At 34.6% G+C, this 22,073-nt stretch overlaps 1 protein-coding gene across 4 annotated transcripts in view; it reads left to right on the forward strand.

Moving 5' to 3' along the window:
- The window catches only part of LOC123313082 (nitric oxide synthase), a 158,577-nt gene that overhangs the window by 50,301 nt on the left and 86,203 nt on the right, over positions 1-22,073 (forward strand). For all 4 annotated transcript variants that reach the window (XM_044897783.1, XM_044897782.1, XM_044897784.1 and 1 more), the window contains 2 exons: positions 17-150; positions 16,588-16,750. In XM_044897783.1, coding sequence (XP_044753718.1) covers positions 17-150; positions 16,588-16,750 — 297 coding nt within the window. The remainder of the gene's footprint in view (positions 1-16; positions 151-16,587; positions 16,751-22,073) is intronic.

Here is a 22,073-nt window from a genome sequence, read left to right on the forward strand (position 1 = left end):
AATATTTTGCTTGTAGGATACACCATGTACAACCGCTTGCTGCTTAGGAAGTTGTATGGCATTGCCCAGTAGAACTTCTGCCAGGAATACTGAGGAAATATTGATCGACGCTAAGGACTTCCTCGACCAATACTTCACTTCAATAAGAAGGTAAAAAATGATGGAAATTTAAAGAATTCAGATGTTTAATGTGATTTATTATCTAATATATAAAATTCTCGTGTCATAGTTTTCGTTACCATACTCCTCCGAAACGGCTTGACCGATTTTGATGAAATTTTTTGTGCTTATCCGGTATCTATGAGAATCGGCCAACATCTATTTTTCATCCCCCTAAATGTGAGGGTTAGTCCACCCCTAAATTTTTTTTTGTATTTTTTAGACAAAATTTTTAATTTCTATTTTTTTATGATACAACATACAAAAATACATACAATCCTCAATTTTCACCCTTCTACGATCAACCCTTATCTTTTAATAGCCATTTTAGTAATTTAATCATTAGGAAATTATTTATATGGCAAAACAACGTTTGCCGGGTCAGCTAGTAAGTTATAAGTTTCATAGAGTTAGGCTACACAAAAACAAGAAGACTCGCGATTTACAATTATTTTCGAGCAATGGCAACACAAAAACAATTACAATAAAAAATTTTTTTATGAATAGCGTAAATTCACTTTTTTCACCAGATATTGCATTGAAGACGTATTGACAAAGTCTGATTTTGAATTCCTTATTGTCTAAAAATATTTTTGGAATGTTGGTTTCGGATATCAAATATTTTATCAGTTTCGAAGTGCTAAAATTCTTCACGATTTTCGATGGTCCTGAAATATTAATTTAATTGAGTATTCAGAGGGGTTGAATGCTCAAAGATTTTATCCTACATAACAGGTATTGGGTATGCTGAGTCACCAAGGGCTGCTTTCATTCATCAACAAATATTTTTCCATGTGCTCAACTTGCTAAATTAATCGCTTTTTTATTACTGGGATACCGATCATACCTTTTTTATTTAGGGGGTAAAATAGCGAGTCGACAGAGAATAAATTCCCGTCCAAGCATTCCGAACAATTAAAGAATTAAAAGTATTTCCCTTTCCAATGAAGTTAGGAAAATTCTGGGAGATTTGAAATGAAATCTTTCGGATACTCTGAAGAATTTTCTTTTGAATATATTTTTCCATCTCGTTGAGAAATTATTCAGCGGAAATGATAATAGAATGACCCTCATCGAGTGGCAAGATGAAGTGTAAAGTCATTGAAATATGAAGTAGGTACAGGTAATTATTTTTCAGTAATCGTCTTTAAAACAAAAACCCCACACACAGCAAACTAACCTTTAAAACTTAACAACATTGATTAAAATTTTTACTACCAATCTGTTGGGATTGTATTGTTTTTTACGCCACAACTAGATTGGATATCTAGTTTGCAAGGGAATGAAGAGCATTTTAGAACTCATCAACGATCAGAATTTTTATTGAACATTTGAGTTCTTACACTTATGAACTCGAGGGTTCGATTATGGAATCTATAGGAATTGACTTCCATATAGGATCTCATGGTAAATAGCATCGAAGCAGTTCCTCTTTAATGTTCCCATTCCATAGTTCGAGAATACATGATCTGAAATTTCCATAGGAAATTTCACTTTTTTCCTGTGGGATTGCATTCCTGCACGTTCGAGAATCGGGCGCCTGAAGGTTTGCTCAGATTTCTGACGTTTTTTGAACAGTATTCCGAAGATTTGGGCTCATCAGAAATATGGCCATCTATCTATATTAATAAAAGAGGATCTATGGTTTACTTCAAAATTCTTTATTGTTCAAACGATCGCACCAAATTGGACAATTCTTTTTTTGTTGTGTTTATTATTGTTAGGGCAAGGTTTATATAACAAAATATTCCCAAAAAAAATTGTACAGAACAGAAAAAAAGGCATTCCTTTTTCTTACGACCAATCAAGCAATCATAGAGTACTTATAGGTTTTCAACATTTGGACAAAAAGTTATTATTATCTACCCTAGAAATAATTTAAATGGCACAACTAGGTTTGCCGGGTCATCTAGTAATATATAACAGACCACTTACCGCGCCTATGATGATAAAATGAACAATAAGAAAATATTCTTTTTCTAATTTTTCTTTATTGTTATTGATAATATCTTGTTAGTTATTAATTATTATTATTCTTTAGATTTTTGTAGAATTAAGATTAATTAGGGCGATGATTTTTATTTACTACAGCTCGCTTTTTTACACATTTTCCTGAACACATTTCAGTTCCAAAAGGATCTCTTCCATGTAATAGTACGCGAATACTGGAAAAATCTAAGAATTAAATGATAAATCACGCAATAAGAGAATATTCGTTAGATCTGTATGAAATTTATGTAAATTAAGTGATTACGGATTTTCTACTAAACAGTGCGTTTCAAACCATTTTCCTGCACTCATTTCAGTATCTCTTTTTCACATTAGTGCTGGAATATTGGGAAAATCTAAGTATGCATGCAATGATAAATTTCACAAGGAGGAGAAATTTTTATACATCTTTGTATAATTTAGATTTATTTGGGGAAGGACAAATTTATTTCTATCTGCTACAGCTCGTTTCTACAAAGTTACCTAAACATTTCCTCCTACTAGTGTGAAAAAATAGTGATACTTTGAATCTGAATCTGAAATGCGTTTGAGCGAAAAAATGCAAGATCGTTGCATGAAAAATGGTTTCAATTCATGAGGCTAGACGAATAGTCGACAGTATCAATAAATATGTTTTTCACTGATGAGCTAGTGAAAAATACATTAATGCGATTAAAATATAAAAAATAAAACAAATGCTGGTTCTAATGAGTTACATTTCAAACTTTTTGACAATAAATGTAGGTACACAAGAAATTTTGGAATGAATTCATGAGAATATTTTTTCGAGACCTGGAGTTTTTGTTTCCTTGACCACCTTTTTCTATATGAATTTTGATTTTTCTAATCTATGATTTTATAGTCTTCTGATTGAAATTACCTTTTTTTGTATTCATCTGTATAATAAACATTCCATTGAGTGCCAGTATATTTCCTTTCATTCTTTTGTCCATCTTTCCATTGATCCTAATCATTTCCCTTCTCTTTTTTTTGCATTTTTCCTTAATTCGTCTTCAAACTCTCTCTGACATTTCTTGCATCGCTTTTGATATATGCAACAGACTTGGCTCTATTTGGTTTGTTCTCCTTCATCTCTTTTCTCTGTAGTTTTCATTTTCGACTCAATTTTGTCAATACTATGGGTGAATATTGAAAGAAACTAATGAATCGAATTCAGATTGAATTATTTAAATAGAATTATTCTATCTTTAAGTTGGACGTTTCGGAAGCCACGCGTCAGGCGTCAAATTGTTATGATCTGATGATTATTTTTTTGTTGTTTATTTCTATGGTCGATTTATTTTGACGTATTGTACTCTCAACTAGAAATTTGAAAACTTTCACTATTGTAGCAAATTGAATGCTCTTCAACGTATTTATCATTTTCTCTACTATCTTTTCCACTGGATGTGGAATCTATCTCTGCTTTTCTTCTAACAAAGTTATTCTTCTCTTTATTACTTCTTATCAAATTTAAGTGTTTCGTTATGACCTATCTACAATATAAATTCTGCTTGAATATAATAATATATATTGACTATAATTTGATACAATATTTAACCATTTTCTAACTTAATTCTCCTTTCAAAAAGGAGGCCATGACATGGCATTTATATAAATACTAACAATTAATGTTGAATTACTCTAGGTATTCATATTACTTTTTATTCATCTAGCACTGTTTCTAACATACTCAACTTTCCAATGATCATAAAGCAAAGTCAATGAAGTATTTATTATCTGAAAACAGAAACTTTTTTTTATTCTTTGAAAATCCCTAACTGAATGAATATTTTTGAGTGTATTCTTAGTAGGTTCTATCCACGCACAAGTAGGATTCTGACAAAATTTTGATCCATACAATTAACCCTTTCCAGCCCAATGATTAACAGTTAACAGTGTCCATTTCATTAAAACAGAAAGCTATTCCACAATGAGCTCTGTATCATTTGGATCTATCGTTCATTGGTAGATGACATTACCAAAATTTAAGTCAGTTACAGAAGTTTGATAAGAAGGAATTTCATTTATGTTCAGTCGGTTCGCCATAAGCTACGTGCATAAGTGATAATTTTTACTTTTTTTACTATTATTATCACCCAAAATTCGGGCATATCTTTGTAAACGGTAAGTATATATAGTAGTTTCTGTATATTCTGTTGAATTTTTCAGTTTTATTCCATAAAATCAACCCCCTGATGACCAAAACTTGTGTCAATATTTTACTCAAGAGTTGAAAAAAAAAATTTTTTTCCTCACCGATGTGTTTAGTTTACTTTTTGTACATAGTTATTGTTGAGAAATATTTTTTTCAATGGGCGGATAATAATTCGGGCTTCAAAGGGTTAAAAATATTCAGGAACCGCTGAATCGGAAATTCATAGACAAGAAATATTTTTCCATTCACAATTGAAACAAACCTGAAGGAGCTCAGTATTTACAAGAGACGTCCTAGGCAAATATTTGTATTCGGAATACGAAAGCGGCAAAATGTTTGATTACTGAAATCTAAAGTGCTCGACAAGACTCCGTTACGCTTTATAAAGAAAGATTTTAATGAATCTTACACATTTTTTTCTACACAATATACGAACTGGCTAATTGAAGGGCAGCATTAAAATGCAAGAAGTGATGTTGAAGGAGAATCAAGCCAGTTCAACGGATCTCAACATGGAAGATGAGATATCAGGCAAAAAAGTATTTATTTTTACTTCTTCAATTTTCTCATCTCCGTTTCTCTGATTAGTGAGCAGGTTCAATTTGAAATTTCCTGATGTAGGTTATATTTTTCTGTTTGATTATGATGATGAACTATGACGAGCGATAGCTTATGTGTCTGAGATTCTTGAACCCAGAGTATAGGTATAGATAAAAATCATTGCCTACTTTCATCGCTATATATATTTCTTTCAAATCCTTTCTTCCAAATATAGTATACCATATGGTATACTCTTGGCATAATGCCGACATAACGTGCAACAAAATATTTTCTTGTGGTCAAAATATTCAACTGGAAAGTAGAATGAAAATCCCAACCGTGTTTTATTTTCCTATTTTTCCATTATTCGGGGTTGGATAACAATGCAAAAAGGCATAATTATGTAAATCCAGGGGAGCCTGCAAGACTGTAATCTTCCTGGCTAAATAAAGAATTCCTACGTATGTAGGAGGCAATTGGGAAGCGTTTTCAGTGTCGTTATAAAAAGGGAGCTATTATAGTAAAAGAGCTCACCGAAACTATGCGGTTCTGAATGAATCGTAAAATTTTCCGAATACCCGAGTGAAAACAAGGATTTTCCCCATGCATTCGACCATTTTCATGAATTTTAACGAATGCTGATGGGAACACCTCCACTCCGAATTCTTTCTTTCGTTCTAGATATTGTTTGAATGAGGATTACTGAACTAAACTAGAAAAAGTACGTTGAACTCGCGGTATTTTTTGATATTTTATTTTTATTACCTACCTGTACTTCAGAACGAAGCAAAGCATTAATATGAATTTCCAGCGAGAAATTCACAATAAACAACGTTAACTTAATGTTGTCCTTATTGGTAAGTTGTTCATACTCTGAACATAGACGTAACTTGTACTTACGAAATTGACTGTAATATAACTAGCCCTGAAGAAATCAGCAAAGACTGATAAAACGTCGACTTAGTTAAAAAGTAGTCCATTACTTAGTCCTATTACCAATGATTCTCAGCCTATACAATTCCGAGGACATTAGAATTATTCCTACATCATTTAAAGATTAGTCTTTAACGAGATTTTTCATAAGATCTTTATTATCATTTCAAGGGCACATACAAAGGGAGGAATCGTTGATAGCAACTCACATTAAAATAGAATTGACAAGATTTTTTCCACAGTTCAAATAAAAATAATTGAAATTCACGTTTGCAAAATTCGATGGGATTAAATGGCTGCTCTGTAAGGGTACGAGTTAGGGGGAAATGGATGGATGGATAATGGACCAAACCGCATCCCCTTATCTTATTTTGTTTTCAAACGGAAAACATTTTTCGGCTCTTCAAATTGCTGCCTCCATCTCGTAAGGTCTTAGTAGTATCGGAAAACAAATTTGACATTTTGAGGTAACTTATTTACCTATTATTTGAAGGTGAGGCTTTTTTTCAACAGAAGGTAGAACTGGTTAAAATGAATCGTTTCTCCAAAAATCACCTATACAACACTTTCAAAATGACAAAGTAGAAATGATTACTGAAATGGAATCTCATATGACCTTAGACCGTTTGTTAGCTAAATTATCATAAAGCAGTGGGAAAAAACTTATCTCCTGATTCGACGTTGGGCCTGTTCCGATATTGCTGGTTTTACTGGCCAGTAATCGAATAACAATAGAACTCGAACGACTGGGCCAATAGGCATCTTCTCTGAAATACTGACAGTACTGTTCAGGAATATCGGAACAGACGGCATGTGGTTTCGTTCAGGATATTGGCTCGTTCGATATTTACGTGGTAATGAAAATGGAAACTTAGGATTGCCGAATTGTTCTCATTATTTTTTAGTAACTTACATCATTTTATGAATTCATTTCGATACCAACTGACAGAAGAGACTTAGGACACAAGTGTAAAAATAGAATAATAGGTACTTCAAAATCTCATCAATAAAATTCGTCTAAATTATTTACGAATTTTTTCACAATGGACATCACAATCTTCTTGTTCAACATGTGAAACATCATAGCACTTTTTCAACATAATTAACATAAGCACTTTCAAGAAACTGCCTTGATTTTCTACATTTATTTTTCACCCTAAATTGCACGATACAACAATTATGATTTTCTCAAAAGTGACCTGATGCATCTAATTGGATAAACTACTGAACTATTCATTGTCCAGCCATATGTTTATGTTTTGTTTCATTGTTGCGATGCCGGAGTCATCTTCCACTATCCCGTACTTAAATTTCAATGAAATTTTGTCGAACTTCTAGGGATTTTATTTCAGCCATCTTTGATATTTTATATATATAGACAATTTTTCCTGAAACGACTTATTTTGATGAGTTCTACCTTCTGTCAAAAAAAAGTCACCTTTGAAAACACCCTGTATATTACATTTATAATCGTCAGAAGAGAGTAGCTATAGAATGAAACATTACTAAGAGTACGAGAAAGACTCCAATTTAAAGAGCATGTGACACCATTCGGTCTTGACAAATTTTTGAATGACCCCATGGTTTTCATCATCAGATGTATCAACGTATGAAATACATATTTTCCATTTCAGAGTCACTCTCAACTATTTCCGAGATATTTTTTACTTTTTTGAACCTTTGTATATTTTTTTATATTTATTTCCAATATTCAATTTTTTTTTTTTTTTGAAGCAAACTGTTATCTAAGCTCAGTGCAGGAAACTTGGACCACTGATTATGTCTCCCGACCATAGCATGGGTCTCCATCACTTCCTTTTAGTCTATTCAACAGATGTTTTCTTGAAACTTTTACAACTATTAATAAAAAGGCTCATCATTTGTAAAACAACATTAATCAATGGAAGCAAAAAAACGAAATAACACCATTCACCTACTAAACTTTTCAGAAAGTGTAACAAACAAAAATTACTCCATTTCTTACATCCTAACAACAAAATCAAGTTCAACCTCCTCACTCTCGAACTGTTCTGATTACGAGTATGTCTCAAACTATTTACGATATCACCAGTAGCACGAAATTTGATTTGTTGAAATATTTGAGGTGGTTCAAGTCTCCTACCTGAGCAAGTCTCCCTGACTCCCCCATAGTTTATTCCATTTGGAGTAAAATTCTAGTTGGATTGTTTTAGCAATTTATTAGATTTCAACATAGCATTCGATGAAGACGAACTATTTTTTCAATTTCCTTTTTTTCCTAGCTTCTCCTCTTATCTTTCTCTTCTCTCTCCCTTCTTTAATTTTATATACGAGAAACTCAAAAAAGATTCCCAAGATACCGAGACTGCATCCTGAGCCTAGAAGAATGAAACAGCCGGTCAGTTTCCTCACCGTGAACAGTCGATTGAGAGTCGGTTTCCTCAAGAAGAGATTTTCAACATAAGCCGTTTCAGGTTGTCTAGAGAGCTTCTCAAATACATAATCTACGAAACCTGCTTCCACAATGTGTAACACTTTGGTGTTTAAAAATTCAGTGACAGCGGAGTTGTATTTCAATTCATACTTAAGATGATGCACAGCATAGCAGTTATCGAGAATTTTCATATTCTTTCGTCCATAATCATCCAAGTTACCTATTATATTTAGCACTTTTCTTTTAAATTTCTCCACCCTTATTGCGTATTTTGTAGTTTTTAACTTCTCGTTGACCCTCATATCGTTTTTCTCGATCTCGAAGAGATCTATGAGAGATTTCAAACTTGCTTTACTTTGTTTCATTTTTTCTATTGGTTCATTTGATATATCCAACCACTTAATTCCATTTTCCACCATTTCTTCCCAAGTGTATATAATGCCATGAATTCTGGGTATCCTCAGGGAGCTTGTGAGGCCCGCGGAGAAATAAGTTGCTATTATCAACGAAATGAAGCACCACCACAGCGAGATGAATCTCATAAATGTTTGTCTGGGCAGTGGAAAAGGTGGAACACCGTACGATGACACATAACCTATAACAAGAACCAACGAGTGAATCATGCTGTATTGGTGGCCATAAATTCTAGAGGATAGTTTTATAACGAAAGCCATGAAGATAAGGATGCAGATAAATAGCAACCATAAGTAAGCTTGAAAGAACTGAAAAGTGAAAGTTGATTCTGGATAAAGTTGACCCCTGTGAACTAGGAACGTGTTGCACTGTGAACTGTACGGATATGTACCAGCCTTTTCACCAATGAACTTTGATGAACCAATCGCTATATCTGCCTCAGTTGAATTCAAATAATACACAGGATATCTATGTTGGAGAGACCTTTTCCTCTGACGATCCTTGCCTAGGTTTTTGAAATGAACAGGCCATCCCTCTGTGAGTAACTTCGCTACTTCGATGTCAACTCCAAGTAGTTTTTCGCCATCTCTGATTATGAAGGGTGGATATATGGAAAATGCAATCTGGAATTCTTTTCTCAGTTTCGTGAACATGAGAAGTGGCGACCATTCTGTACGTTCGTAGGTGAAATTCGTGAAGCAGTTCATTGTTAATGAGGCACAGTTCATCAAAATCTTATTCCTCATTGCAGAACGAATGATTAGTTGAGCTTTTCTCTCTTTGGGGGGAAATAATGACTTCAGACCCAAACCCTTCACCAGTATCACTTCTATGTTATTCTCGATCGCCAAATTCTGATATTTTTTCATCTGGATATTCTCAGAACCCCTGAAGAATATCAGTATGGTTGAGTGAACGCGAAAGAGAAAATGCTTGTGCTTTTTTATCAGAGCAAAGTCTAGGACAGCCTCATCTCTGGCTATTATAACCGAATGGCCACATTCTGTTCGTTTGCTTCCTTTAGCCACGTCGATATTGTTGTATGTTTTGATGTTTCTCGAGGATAATCCATCTATTATACCCATATTGTTGAGGTCGTTATTATGCACAACGCATAAGAAGTTGATATTCCTGAAAAAAATATCGATAACTTTTTTGTTTAGGCTAAATATTTCCTGGGCTTTCAATACTGGAAACAGAAAGTAGAGAAACATGTATTTCATTATCTTCATTCATGTATACTATGTGTAGCTGGTTTTTTCGTGGGTTAGATTCAGTGCCAAGGTCTGCTCACATTATGTTTGATTTATGCCTTTAATGTATATAGTAATATTTTACTAAATATTCATGGGCACACGTTTCACAGATGGCATTCAATATTTACCCAGGTACATTTGGAATAAATTTGTTTGTACAGCTTATATCGAATACAAGTAGTATATCGTGATATCAATATTGAACTCATTCTATATTTGGCAGTTTTTTAGAGCAGTTTCTCATTCACTGAAATCGAACTATGCTCATTCCAACTAGGTGTGAAACAAGTTTAGTGAAAAGTTTTGAAATGACTCTGTTTGCCATAATCCATTTATTTTTCAGAAAAGTTTGATTTCCTGAACGAGTACTAGTAAAATGGCATTCTCATAGGTTTTGGTCCCTCAACCTCAAATAAATTTTAAAAAACTCCTGTAGGGATTAAACTCTGAATTTATTGTTTTAGTTTATTTTTGCATTTTAAACTATATGGATTATTTAGTGTTTGAACTTCAGTGTTATTGTGCTCGAGATCTTAAGTTTGCTTCAAGCAAGATTATATCAATAATCTGGATTCACGTTTTGTAGATTTTTTCTTTCTCTTTGTTATTTCATTACAGGTATTCTATCTTGAGATATAATTGGATAATTCCTGATTTTTCTCAATGGTAATAATATATGGGATTTCATACAGGGTGACAATTTGAAAATTTGCCAGTCCAATTATGTCACGACAAGGATGATTTCAGAGAAAATGCCGGAACAGGTCAATTTCTATTCGTAGGGGGACATATTTTGAGCAGAATTGTAAGCCGAAATCTCCTCAACCCTAGGTGTAGGAGCCATCACCCCTAAATTCTCATTAGGGAATAGGGGGTGAGCTATACCTCAATTGAAAGATCACTTGACCCTCTAGATGAATACTATGGTTTGCAAATTTTTTTGAGTAATTGGAGTAGTTACAGGGGCTGACAATTTGATAACTTGCCAGGCCAATCATGTCTCGACAATGATGTTTTCAGAGAAAATGTCAATTTTTCTTCGGAAGGGGACATGTTTCTAGCAGAATTGTGAGCTATAATCACCTCAATCTTAGGTGTAAGTGTTGTCGCCCCTAAATTCTTAATAGGGAATAGAGGGTGAGCTTTACAACAATTGGAAGACAATAGTATTATGTAGAGGGACTTATTGTCTTCCAATTGAGGTTTAGCTCACCCTCTATTCCCTATGAAGAATTTAGGGGTGATAGACCCTACACCTAGGTAGGAAGATATTTCCGGCTTTGTCGAGACGTAATAATTGGCCTTGCAAGTTTTCAAATTGTCATCTCCTGTTACTACTTCATGGAATCAATAAAAATTGGCAAACCATAGTATTCATGTAGAGGGTAAAGTGATCTTTCAATTGAGGTAAATCTCACCCACTATTTCCTATTAAGAATTTAGATTACATTTACATTTTTGCTCAAAATATGTCCCCCTCGCAATAAAAAATGACCTGTTCCTGTTTCCCTGAAAACATCATTGTCGCGACATAATTGGCCTGGCAAGTTTTTAAATTGTCACATTGTATATTATAATGGAAGTTGCTGTGCCATAATTATTCTTCTTTCTGTTGTCTAGTTTTGTAACTTCAATTATTTAGGTCCATTGTTTCTTAGTAAGCTTTCCTTTTTCGAACGATCCTTTTCTGAGTTTTTATTGCGTGAAAAAAAAGTAGAAAAAAATGAGGATTCCTTTGAGTTGAACATATCCAAGGGGATAATGTTTTTTCACAAAAAACTGCAGTTCTGAATAAACATTGATTAACATATTTATCCTATTCTGATAAATTGAAATTCTGCACATTGGCCACTGGCATCAACAGCAACGAAAACATTTAACAGTAGTCTTCCACAGAAGCCATTCCAGAAGATTACATCACCAAACTTTGTATTTTGCCTTTTGCATTGAGGACTCGAGTTCCATTCACAATAGCAGTAACGGGGTACAAAGCATTCTCCGAGGACCAGTTATTTTCACTCCGGCCCTATAGACAGAGGAGTTTCTATTCTTCCCGTATTTGTCCGTTCCCATGCCATGTCCCTTGTCCCAGTTTCGATTCTGGCTGACGAAAGAATTGGGAAAAATTCACTAGATGATATAAATAGAATTTTTGTAATTTTCTGAATATGAGGGATGTTGGGTGTTTTATTTTCGAATGTCAATATTCTAGAACATTGCACATTTCTCTATCTGATTTGTAGTCAAAACTTTCACGTACCTGATTACCTCGGTGTTTTTTGACTTATTTTTGAATATTTTAAAATTCATTTAGAAACTTTGATTCTCTCGAATAACTATGAACTTGGAAATTATGGAATTTGGGTGGTGACATTATGTGGCTTGCTTGAAATTTCATCTCCAGCGGTCCTCAATATGGTAAGAGGTAAGCATCAACTAAGAAATGATTTTATAATTTTCCATTAAGTATTAACCTAGCTGAATACTCAATGATATTACCCCAATGTAATCAACTCTATTGGTACATCTCTCTCATAGATGAGGTTACAAAAAGAGCTTCTCAGAAATTTAATATCATGTTTTTTTGGAGGTAATTTGGAGGTAAGTTCTACAGAACGTGGAGTGGCAGGTCTGAATCTATTTATATTTATTCCTCTCTCTTCTGGGAGATTAGAGGGATGCTGTATGGAAATGATATATTTCATTAGGAATATTGGACAAACATCCTTCCCTTAGAATATTTCAATTTTTGTTCTGCTCCGAAGGATATTATTTACGGAGATAACTCGAATATCCGGCAGCAAACTGACAGGTTCATTAGGGTTTGTCAAAGAAATTCATTTCTGGTTGGGGTCTCCTGGTTCAAGATGAAGTACAAAACGACTCTACAATACAATCACAGGAGATTTTATGTTGTTTGATCCGGATTACACAAGCGAAATGGAATAGAGAGCTCGGAATTAATGTTTGATATCAAATTGATGACTTTATTCTTTTTACAGTGGTCTGTAATCCTTTTTTCCAATCAAATAAATGGAATCGGATGACTTTTACCGTATGTCACATTTTAAAGTGGCCATCTGGAAATGGTAATATCTAATATAAAATTCAATCTTACGACAGTTCTGTATGAAACAATTGTATTTGGAAAAACTATCAACCAAGTGCTCAATAGTATTTTTTGTGCAACATTCGCATCTTGGACATTCAACAAAATTTGAACAGCATACTGTTATAAACACTGTGACCTCCTAAGGTGATCTAATAAGATTAAATCCAGGTATAACCGGATCCTCTTTTGAAGGATCTAGATTTAAACCTTCATTAAAAAGTTCACAAGCATTTCATTCTGATTGCCAATTTTTCATTATGAACTTCATCATTAAGCCACAAAGGTTAACGTAATATCGCTTTATTTCCATTTCATGGTACACAGTGTTAGTGAAAAGTGACGCACAAAATTCATACCTTCTTACTTGAGGATTTTGTCATGTACCCTCTACGAGGGGTTGCCTCTTAAGAAGCAACGCTTACGTCCAGTTTCATGATCAAATTTAAAGTTCCTTTAATTTTCAAGTTTCCATTAGTTTTATTTTCAGTAGGACCAAAGGAAGGAATTTTCTTGTGGCATTAATGGATAGATCTTTTGTTGCTAAAGATAATATGGTTATTGATTAGTTGTTTTTATTAATCCTTTTTTATAAAAGGGATGAAATGGTTAAACTTATTGAATTCGAATTGGATACTTAGCACCCTACAAACTATTCATTTGTGCGTTTTATATTTTTTACCTGTTATTTATATCTTTTACGTCACATTACAAGGTGTTCCAGAATTAGTGGTCAATTATTCACCACCATGTATGCTATTTCAGTAAAAACTCTGAATTTATTCTTTAAATATTGCCACAACTTGGAAAATAATGAAGCACTTGAAAAAATCATATCAAATTTTATGCTTCAACCTGCGGTAGACGCGGAGAAAATAAATAAAATCTATTTTATGGGCTGCAGCTCCGTCAAGAAACATTTAAACATTTTTTGCAAAAAAAAATCGTTCGTACTGTGGTTATTTATAAACTTCTAATTCTTTTTAAGCTTAAAGCTCTCTTGAGTGCCATTTTTAGTAGGGCTGAAGCAGGCATCATCCTTATCATGTGCAACAATAGTATTTTTACTAATGAAATTGTTTATACGTTAATGTCGGTTCAGTAAATAATTTTTCATTAAACTTGAAAAGAAATGGAATAATTCACACAGACAATATCAACTAAAGGTACCATCCAGACTGAACTTGCCAACGGAAGATCATTCAAAGTGCCAATGGTAAGACTATTCAATCGAGAAAGATTGGACGCTGACCATGGTTTCGATCTGATTTAATCCCGTCGGAGCAACAAAACTTTCACCTCGATGGAAAAAAAACTTGGAAATGATGGACCTTTATATTGATAATGTTGAATTAATCTTAGGATTAATTCTATTCGGAAGCCGATAGCCTTATTGAAAAATAGAAGGATACATCTGTTCACTAATAAAATATCTATACAGAAAAGGAGGTCTCGAAAAAATTGAACACATCTATGGCACAAGGCAGAATGTTGCAGAACTAGTCACGTATCCTCGTTAGAAAAAGACGTCATGCCAAAAGAGCGTTTTGTATATTGGAGCTAGGATAATGATACCCTTCCACTGGAACTCAAACGTCTGACAGGGAATTTGTTTAATGAAAAAATCAGGGTCCATGTCTCTGATAGCACATCTATGGCACAAGGCAGAATGTTGCAGAACTAGTCACGTATCCTCGTTAGAAAAAGATGTCATGCCAAAAGAGCGTTTTGTATATTGGAGCTAGGCTAATGAATGCCCTTCCACTGGATTTCAAACGTCTGACAGGGAATTTGTTCAATAAAAAATTCAGGGTCCATGTCTCTGATAGCTATTCTGAACTCGTAACCCTCCTAATGTGAAGTCTGAGAGATCCACTTTTTCTCGGTTGTTTTGGGGAAGGCTATCATTTCGTCTCCAGTACTTTGAATTTTCTGAAGTTTCTTGATCCCATAAATATACTTTACATGCACAAAATACACTGCGCAAAAAAATTAACGCACTTTATGGAAATCTCAAATTCATTCTACAACTGAAGGTGTTCTCAATGATTATTATTTTTATCAGAATTATGCATGCATATGTTATCCCCTTTCAACGGTTTTCTTCAATACAGATGTTTTTTCCCAGCAGGAATAAAAAAAAGATGATATTATCAGATTTTGAATGTATTGGCTCCATTCTAAAATCAGTTGTTCTCGATCAATTCTATTGATCAATAGTTTTTCTTTCGTTTGATTTTCTACACTCGATTGCTATGCAACGCGAAACACGCAATTTGACCCAAGAGGAATGTGCCCAAGCGGTAGTTTTGCGAGAAGAAGGGTGGAGATACACAAAAATTGCAGAAAGGTTTGGAGTTTCCCATACAAGTGTGTCCAGAATGTTGCAGCGATTCAGGGAGACAGGTATGAATGTCCGAAGACCAGGACAGGGTAGACCACGGGTAACAACTGCCATTCAAAAACGTTACTTGAGAGTTTCTTCGTTGAGACAACGGTTTGCAACCGCTCGCCTCCTTCAAATTCAGCTTGAGCAAACTCATGAGTTGCAAATTATGCATCGTTCAGGAGTACCTTGAAGAGGTTGAAGTCTCTCGAATGGAATGGCCAGCAAGAAGTCCAGATCTCAATCCGATTGAGCAGGTTTTGGACAACCTCAATAGAAGGCTGAGAAGTTCAGAAAATCATCCAGCTACTCTTAATGACTTAGGAATCCAACTCGGAGAAATCTGGGAAGGATTAGATCAGAACATTTTAAGATCACTCATTTTGAGTATGAACCGTCGTTGCCGAGCTGTAATTAACGCAAGGGGTGGAAATACCAAGTATTAAATCACTTATCAGCATTTCAGTATTTTGAAAATTGTTTATTTCTCTTCTTTCACATAAGATTCAGTGAAATCTTGAATTTTTCTTCCATTTAATGTGTCTTGTTTCGTTCAAAACCTTCTCGAGAGAACATAAAAAATAAGTTATAAAGTCAATGTAGAGTTAACTTTCATTAAAATTGAGATTTTCAGAATGTGCGTTAATTTTTTTGCGCAGTGTAGATTCTATCTTGAAATTTGGACACAACACAAGCTTGCCGTGTGTTAAACTTGTTTATATTATGTAGTTTTTTCCTCAATAAATTGAATTGAATTGAATAACATTTTTAAGAACTTATAAGTACGGGGCATTTTCAGAAGAAAAAGTTATGGCATATGCAACGTTTCATTAAACGAGATTAATTCCTTTAACATTCTTTTTTTCCATAGTATTAGAGATTCTAAGCTTAAACGTCGTTTCAGAGCTTAAGCTTCGTTCAATCAAACGGTGCATACGGCCATAAACCATTCATATTATTATATTATATGTGAGAAGCATTTCGCGTCCCACTGGAAATATTAATACTTGAAATGAGGATATGAGAAAAACAGTAACAGTAATCTGAGCTTTCCAGGATAGCAAACGATAAATAATTGCCAGGAAGACATTTCCGGTCAGCAGAGCAGATCTTTGATATATTTCTCAGAGATTGTCCGCCCTGAGTGGTTGCAACCTAAGATAAAACATAACTCCCACTAACGTACGTTTGCGTGGACTATCTCACCCTGATATATTTTTTTCGTTTCAGGCTGAACAGCACTGCTCACAAGGCGCGTTGGGAACAGGTCCAGACAGAGGTGAAAGCCGGGGGAACTTATCAGCTGACTGAAACTGAACTGATTTATGGGGCGAAATTGGCGTGGAGGAATGCCACGAGATGTATAGGCAGAATACAATGGTCCAAACTACAAGTGAGTGCTTTCTGTTGTACGTTAAACCGGTAATCGACAATGATACGACCATCAAACACGTTGCACGTGAACCAGGAGCTCTTGGGCGTTTGGCTAATGATGTAGTGTGGAAAATGAATGGAGTCGTTGGAAGTTGAAGATTGATTCTAACTATGCTCTCTGTATTCCTCCCACAACCATTCGGTGTATACTCAATGAACTATAAATAAAAACACCCAGTGGTCATATTTCAGCCATTTTCGATAAAGGCATTTTGTTAGGAGATGCGAATGCCACTCAAAAATGTGATTCCTCAGAATTTCTAAATCTATGTATAGATTATTTTCTATGCATTTAAAATCAGAAGAGGTAGAAGGGATATCACACAGATATAAATTGAAGAGAAATGGTTCTAAAACTGATCCTTGTGGAAGACCTTTATTCAAAATTCTGAAATAACTACTGTTACCATCAAGAAATATACTTCATTCGCTTTTATAAAAGCACTCGGTTTGCCATAGAAATTCAACACATTCCACGCAGTATAGTACCTAAATTTGAGGTTTATGACGCTTGTCAAAACATTTTTGGGTTTTAAATCAGACATTTTGTCCGTTTTGCGTAAAAGTCTCAGTAATTACGTATTTGTCGCAATGTGCATTTACGTGAGAAAGGGAATGAAATAGAAAATCTGTGATGAACATAATTATCGTTTTTACAAACCGATTGAAAGGATTCCTATACCTAATCTACTTATTTGATTGGAAAGCATAAGATATCGGTTCCTGAATATATTTATTTTTGCTATGGAAGAAAATTAATTTATTGATACTGGCACTGGAGTACACAGTACAACATTTTCACTGTATCTACCGACCGAATGTGGTCTGGCGAGCGAACCCTCTTGACTCGCCTCCGCCTGTGATCGCTTGACCAATTGTTGTAGATACATTCGTTGACTGCAGGTAGTAGTTCAATTTGGGAACCATGGATTGGTGTAGGAGGTTGCATAGGAAAAGGGGCTTTGGTTCAGTCGTTGCAGGGCCTGATGAGAATTTAAATAATTTATCATAACGTCACCCTGATTTCGTTTGACTCCAGTCTCCGGTTGGAATATCTAGCGCTACACTGTACTGATGAGGGACAATGATCCCGATATACAGTTACGTTTAGATCCGAGTTCTTTGGGAGTTCCGAGTTCTCTGGGAGTTCCGAGTTCTCTGGGAGTTCCGAGTTCTCTGGGATCTCCTACACCCGTTCCTGACTATCTCGAATTATTGAAACGACAATTCTTCGGAATGGATAAGAGATGACATCTGCAGCTACAGTTCTTCTTCTTCACACTTAGAGATAGGGAGAGAAGTTACACAATCAGAAAAATATATAGAGTCGAGGACCTAGTACGACGGGGAAGAAAGAGGAGAATATATTCTAAAATGTGGAGAGAATGGAAGACAACAAAATCACTTATAGAGGGTGAGTCTTTGACTCTTACAAATATTTTAATAGTAGATTTTTGAGGTCCGAAAAAACCCTTTTTTTACAATTTTTTCCGTATCGGCACGGTTGAAAAGATACAAGCTGTTGAAAAACCATAAAAAATGATATTTTCAGTGCTACCCCACAACCGGTTTTATCGAATCAAAGATTATAGAGTAGAAAGATAGGAAATGAAGCGACTAGAGTGATGTGAGCGTCATCTGTGTTTCAAATGTGTTTTTAAGGCCCTAAGACTGGTTAAAATTTCAATTCGAGGGACATATTAAATTTTGCGAGATGTCAGAGTCAGATGGCCATTTTGATCAAACCGGTTTTGAATGTTTTGATTCTCGTATCCATAGACAACCTCGTATCGCCTTTTGTTTTTCGAGCCCGTTCTAGTTGCTGATTATTGAAATTGTAGACTAATTTCTTGGCGAAAACCTCAGAATATCGTTCGAAAATTATTGTATGGTGAAGAACTGTGAATCAAATAAAACGAATTTTACTAAGGAAAATGGGAATGTAAGTATTAACTGGTAACATGTGACTCGGTCATTCATTGATTTTGTTTTCAGTGCTACGAAGTGGATAAAATTTTCAGGGCGTAAAGGCCTGCAAACACTACTGACTACACCATGTGCAATGAACATTTTACTGCAAGTCGATTGAGAACTGTTTATCCACGTGAATTTTTGTATGCAGGAAGCATCCCTTACATGAAGGGCTCATTTACTTTAGGGGAAATTATGACTTTCACACGTCCATTCAAAGATTCTCAATTGCCTCCAATATATTCAGAAATGCAAAAGTTTTATGGATTTCGATTTGGGAATCGGGTGACTGTCAAATTGTTGTTTGGAAAGTCAAAGTTTTATGAAACCTTCTGTGAGTGTTCATTCGTCAATCAATTTGAATATTGTGTCATAAAGAGACCATACCATGAAGAAATCATGAAAAAGCATGAAGAATTTATACTGACGGGCTTGAATACAAGGCTTGTATACCTCTGTAAGGTTTTTTTCAATTGTGGTTCTGAAAATTTTGTAAATAATATGTAAGTAACGGAAATATGTATCCTATGACGGTAAATTGAATATTCGTTCATATCAATTTCTGATATAAATTGTAAAAATTCAACTCAGTTTATTGATTCGAAACTTTTTCACAGAAAAAACACCTTTCACGTAACTATAGCAGATAACCATGTACTCTTGTATCCTAGTCAAAGCTCTATTCGTTGTCCATAATTTCAAATTTTTGTAAATTTTTTATAGATTGCAAATAAAAATTTATCACATCCAACAGCGTATTTCATTGATACCAATCGATTCCAAACAATGTTCAGATGAAAACTAACATCCTTGTCACAAAACAAAACCATCCTTTCGTTTTGTCGCTCAGGATGTTTGTTTTCTGTTCTCAACAAGGTCAATATTGAAATTGAATACAAGGAATAGAATTCGAATTTCGCGCCCCTCAATTATAAAAGAGAAAACTGTTATTAAACAGTTTTTCTGTATTGATAATACGTTTTCAGCGCCATCTCATTGTCAAATGTGTTTTCACTGGCCAAAATGTAGTCGGTTTTTAGTACTAGCGATATGAGGGCGTTTCCTATCTTTCTACTCTATAATCTTTGTATCGAATGAAATAAATTTCGGAATTTAGTTTTTCTTTTATTTGATGAATCTTCATCGAACACCAGATATAACCCACGTTTTCCAGTTTACTCATTATGACCATTACGCACCATAAAAATATCAAAAATTCAAAGTACCCAACCCTTGAAACTAAGTTGGACGCTATCTAATGAATATTTGAACGTTTTGTAAAATAAAAAACATATTCTTCATATTTTCTCGTATAATGCGCCGTTTTCGAGTAATTTGATTAAAAAGTATCTGTGAAATTTGAAAAATTGGGTACTTTGACTTAATACAACTTTGCTTCAAGAATCCACAGATGTGTATTGTCATAGATTAAGCTAGTTATTCTGAAGGTAGTGTTGCTTTTCCAGTGGTGGCACAGCTCATTATGAAAACTTAAAATGGTTTTAGCTTGTTATCAGCGCCAAATCGGAAAAAACGCTATGGGAAAAAAGTGTTTCTTTTGACCTGAAAAATCTACTGTTGAAATATTCGTACGAAACAAAAACTCACCCTATGCATGCTAAACCACTAGGCAGGCGTCTGTGGAAGATGGAGAACTTCTCAGGAAAACCAAAATTAAACAGACCATAAGGTCTACAGAAAGAAAATAAGCTGGAGTGGCGGTCCTAAAATGGAAAAATAATGATTGGCGAATCCAACTACCGATGAGGGCGCTGCGACTTGTCAACAAACATGGCGGAAAATGAGTAATCATCGTGAAAACTCTATTGTGAAAGCAATATTATCGTAGATTTTATTCGATTATAGAGATATTTGTGAAGGTAGTGAATAATTATGGGATTATTGATTGTGCTCGGGTTCCTCCAAAACTTTCCTGAACATGTTGGTGTCGTTTGATGAAGATTTTACAAGAACTTATATCCAGAAAATTTCATTCTATCATCACACTCAAATGAATTATGTAATTTGTGGAAATAAATTCATGTGAATATTTGAGATAATTTATTTGGATGAAAACATATTATGCAGTTCAAAATGCCAACACAGAAATTATTTTCCAGCATTTACAACCAACTCAACAAGACCGCCTGAAAATTAATTCTACAGTTGTAATTTCATTAACGAAATTTGAAATTCTTGTCGAAGGGTTTAATTATTGATCACATTCAACTGCTTGCAAAATTCAAATCACCACTTTTCATTTGAAATGTTCCCAACATATCATCTCTTGAAGATTGCAAGTGATGCATGTACAACTTCAGTTATGTCAGAAATTTAATCTCATCTACTTTCTTCTGCTCAGGTTTCTCGGCACTATCAAAATCATGGAAATGAAAATTCGCATTGCCTTTCTTAATCGTCCAACACTAGAAAATTCATCTAGAACAAAGATATCTACTAACCTAAAATTATAGCGAAAATTGGTAAATAGTTTCGCAACTGAATGACACTGAAATAAATACTCACTAAATTTTTTTAATACCTATTTTTCTAGTCAGACATCCAAAAAATTTTGTGAATATAGTTCACTGGTAACCGAATATGTAATGAAAATATCTAACCCAAAGAAGTTAAACTCAAGTTATTACTCACTTTCTAGGTTAGTGATTTGGCCGCTAGGCGGCGTTTAGATTTTTGGATTCGCCAATACTCGGGAATGATTCAATCTACAATCTGTTCATTTAAAAAAAAATTGATTGCATTGGATGCAAAATGGCGTATGCGTTATCGGCGAATTATAGGTTTTATCTAGATAGATCCGGTGGCAAAATCAAACTAGAAAAAACATCCACAATTCGCCGATGTGAAAATCCGTTGAGAGCCTGAATTACTGTGAAGCTCTTTATGGGGACGACGATGTGGACAGCTAAAAACGTAATAAAATGTGTCAATTTCACCTATTACAAAACCAATAATTTAACGAAATGAACCAACTCAATTGAAATGGACAAAAACGCCGTGTCGCGCGTTATTCGGCGATACACCCCAGAACCGCTGATAATTCGTGTCGAATTAGAATGATCGAAAAACTATGGTCGAACGCTGCCGGGGGATTACGCTCTGCAGATATGGGAGATTTTTTTCGCGTTTGTGTCATTCGAATCGACAAACGGGCCGAATTCAATCGGCCAAGTGAATTGTGGCGTTGGGAAATTGATACACAAAGCAGCTGAACGTGCAGTAAAACATCGTTCGCGTTTGTCCGGACGCACACATGGTGGGTTTCTATTAATGTAGAAATTTATCGTCCC

Source organism: Coccinella septempunctata, chromosome 5, assembly GCF_907165205.1.
Source record: "Coccinella septempunctata chromosome 5, icCocSept1.1, whole genome shotgun sequence".
NCBI classification, from domain to species: domain Eukaryota; kingdom Metazoa; phylum Arthropoda; class Insecta; order Coleoptera; family Coccinellidae; genus Coccinella; species Coccinella septempunctata.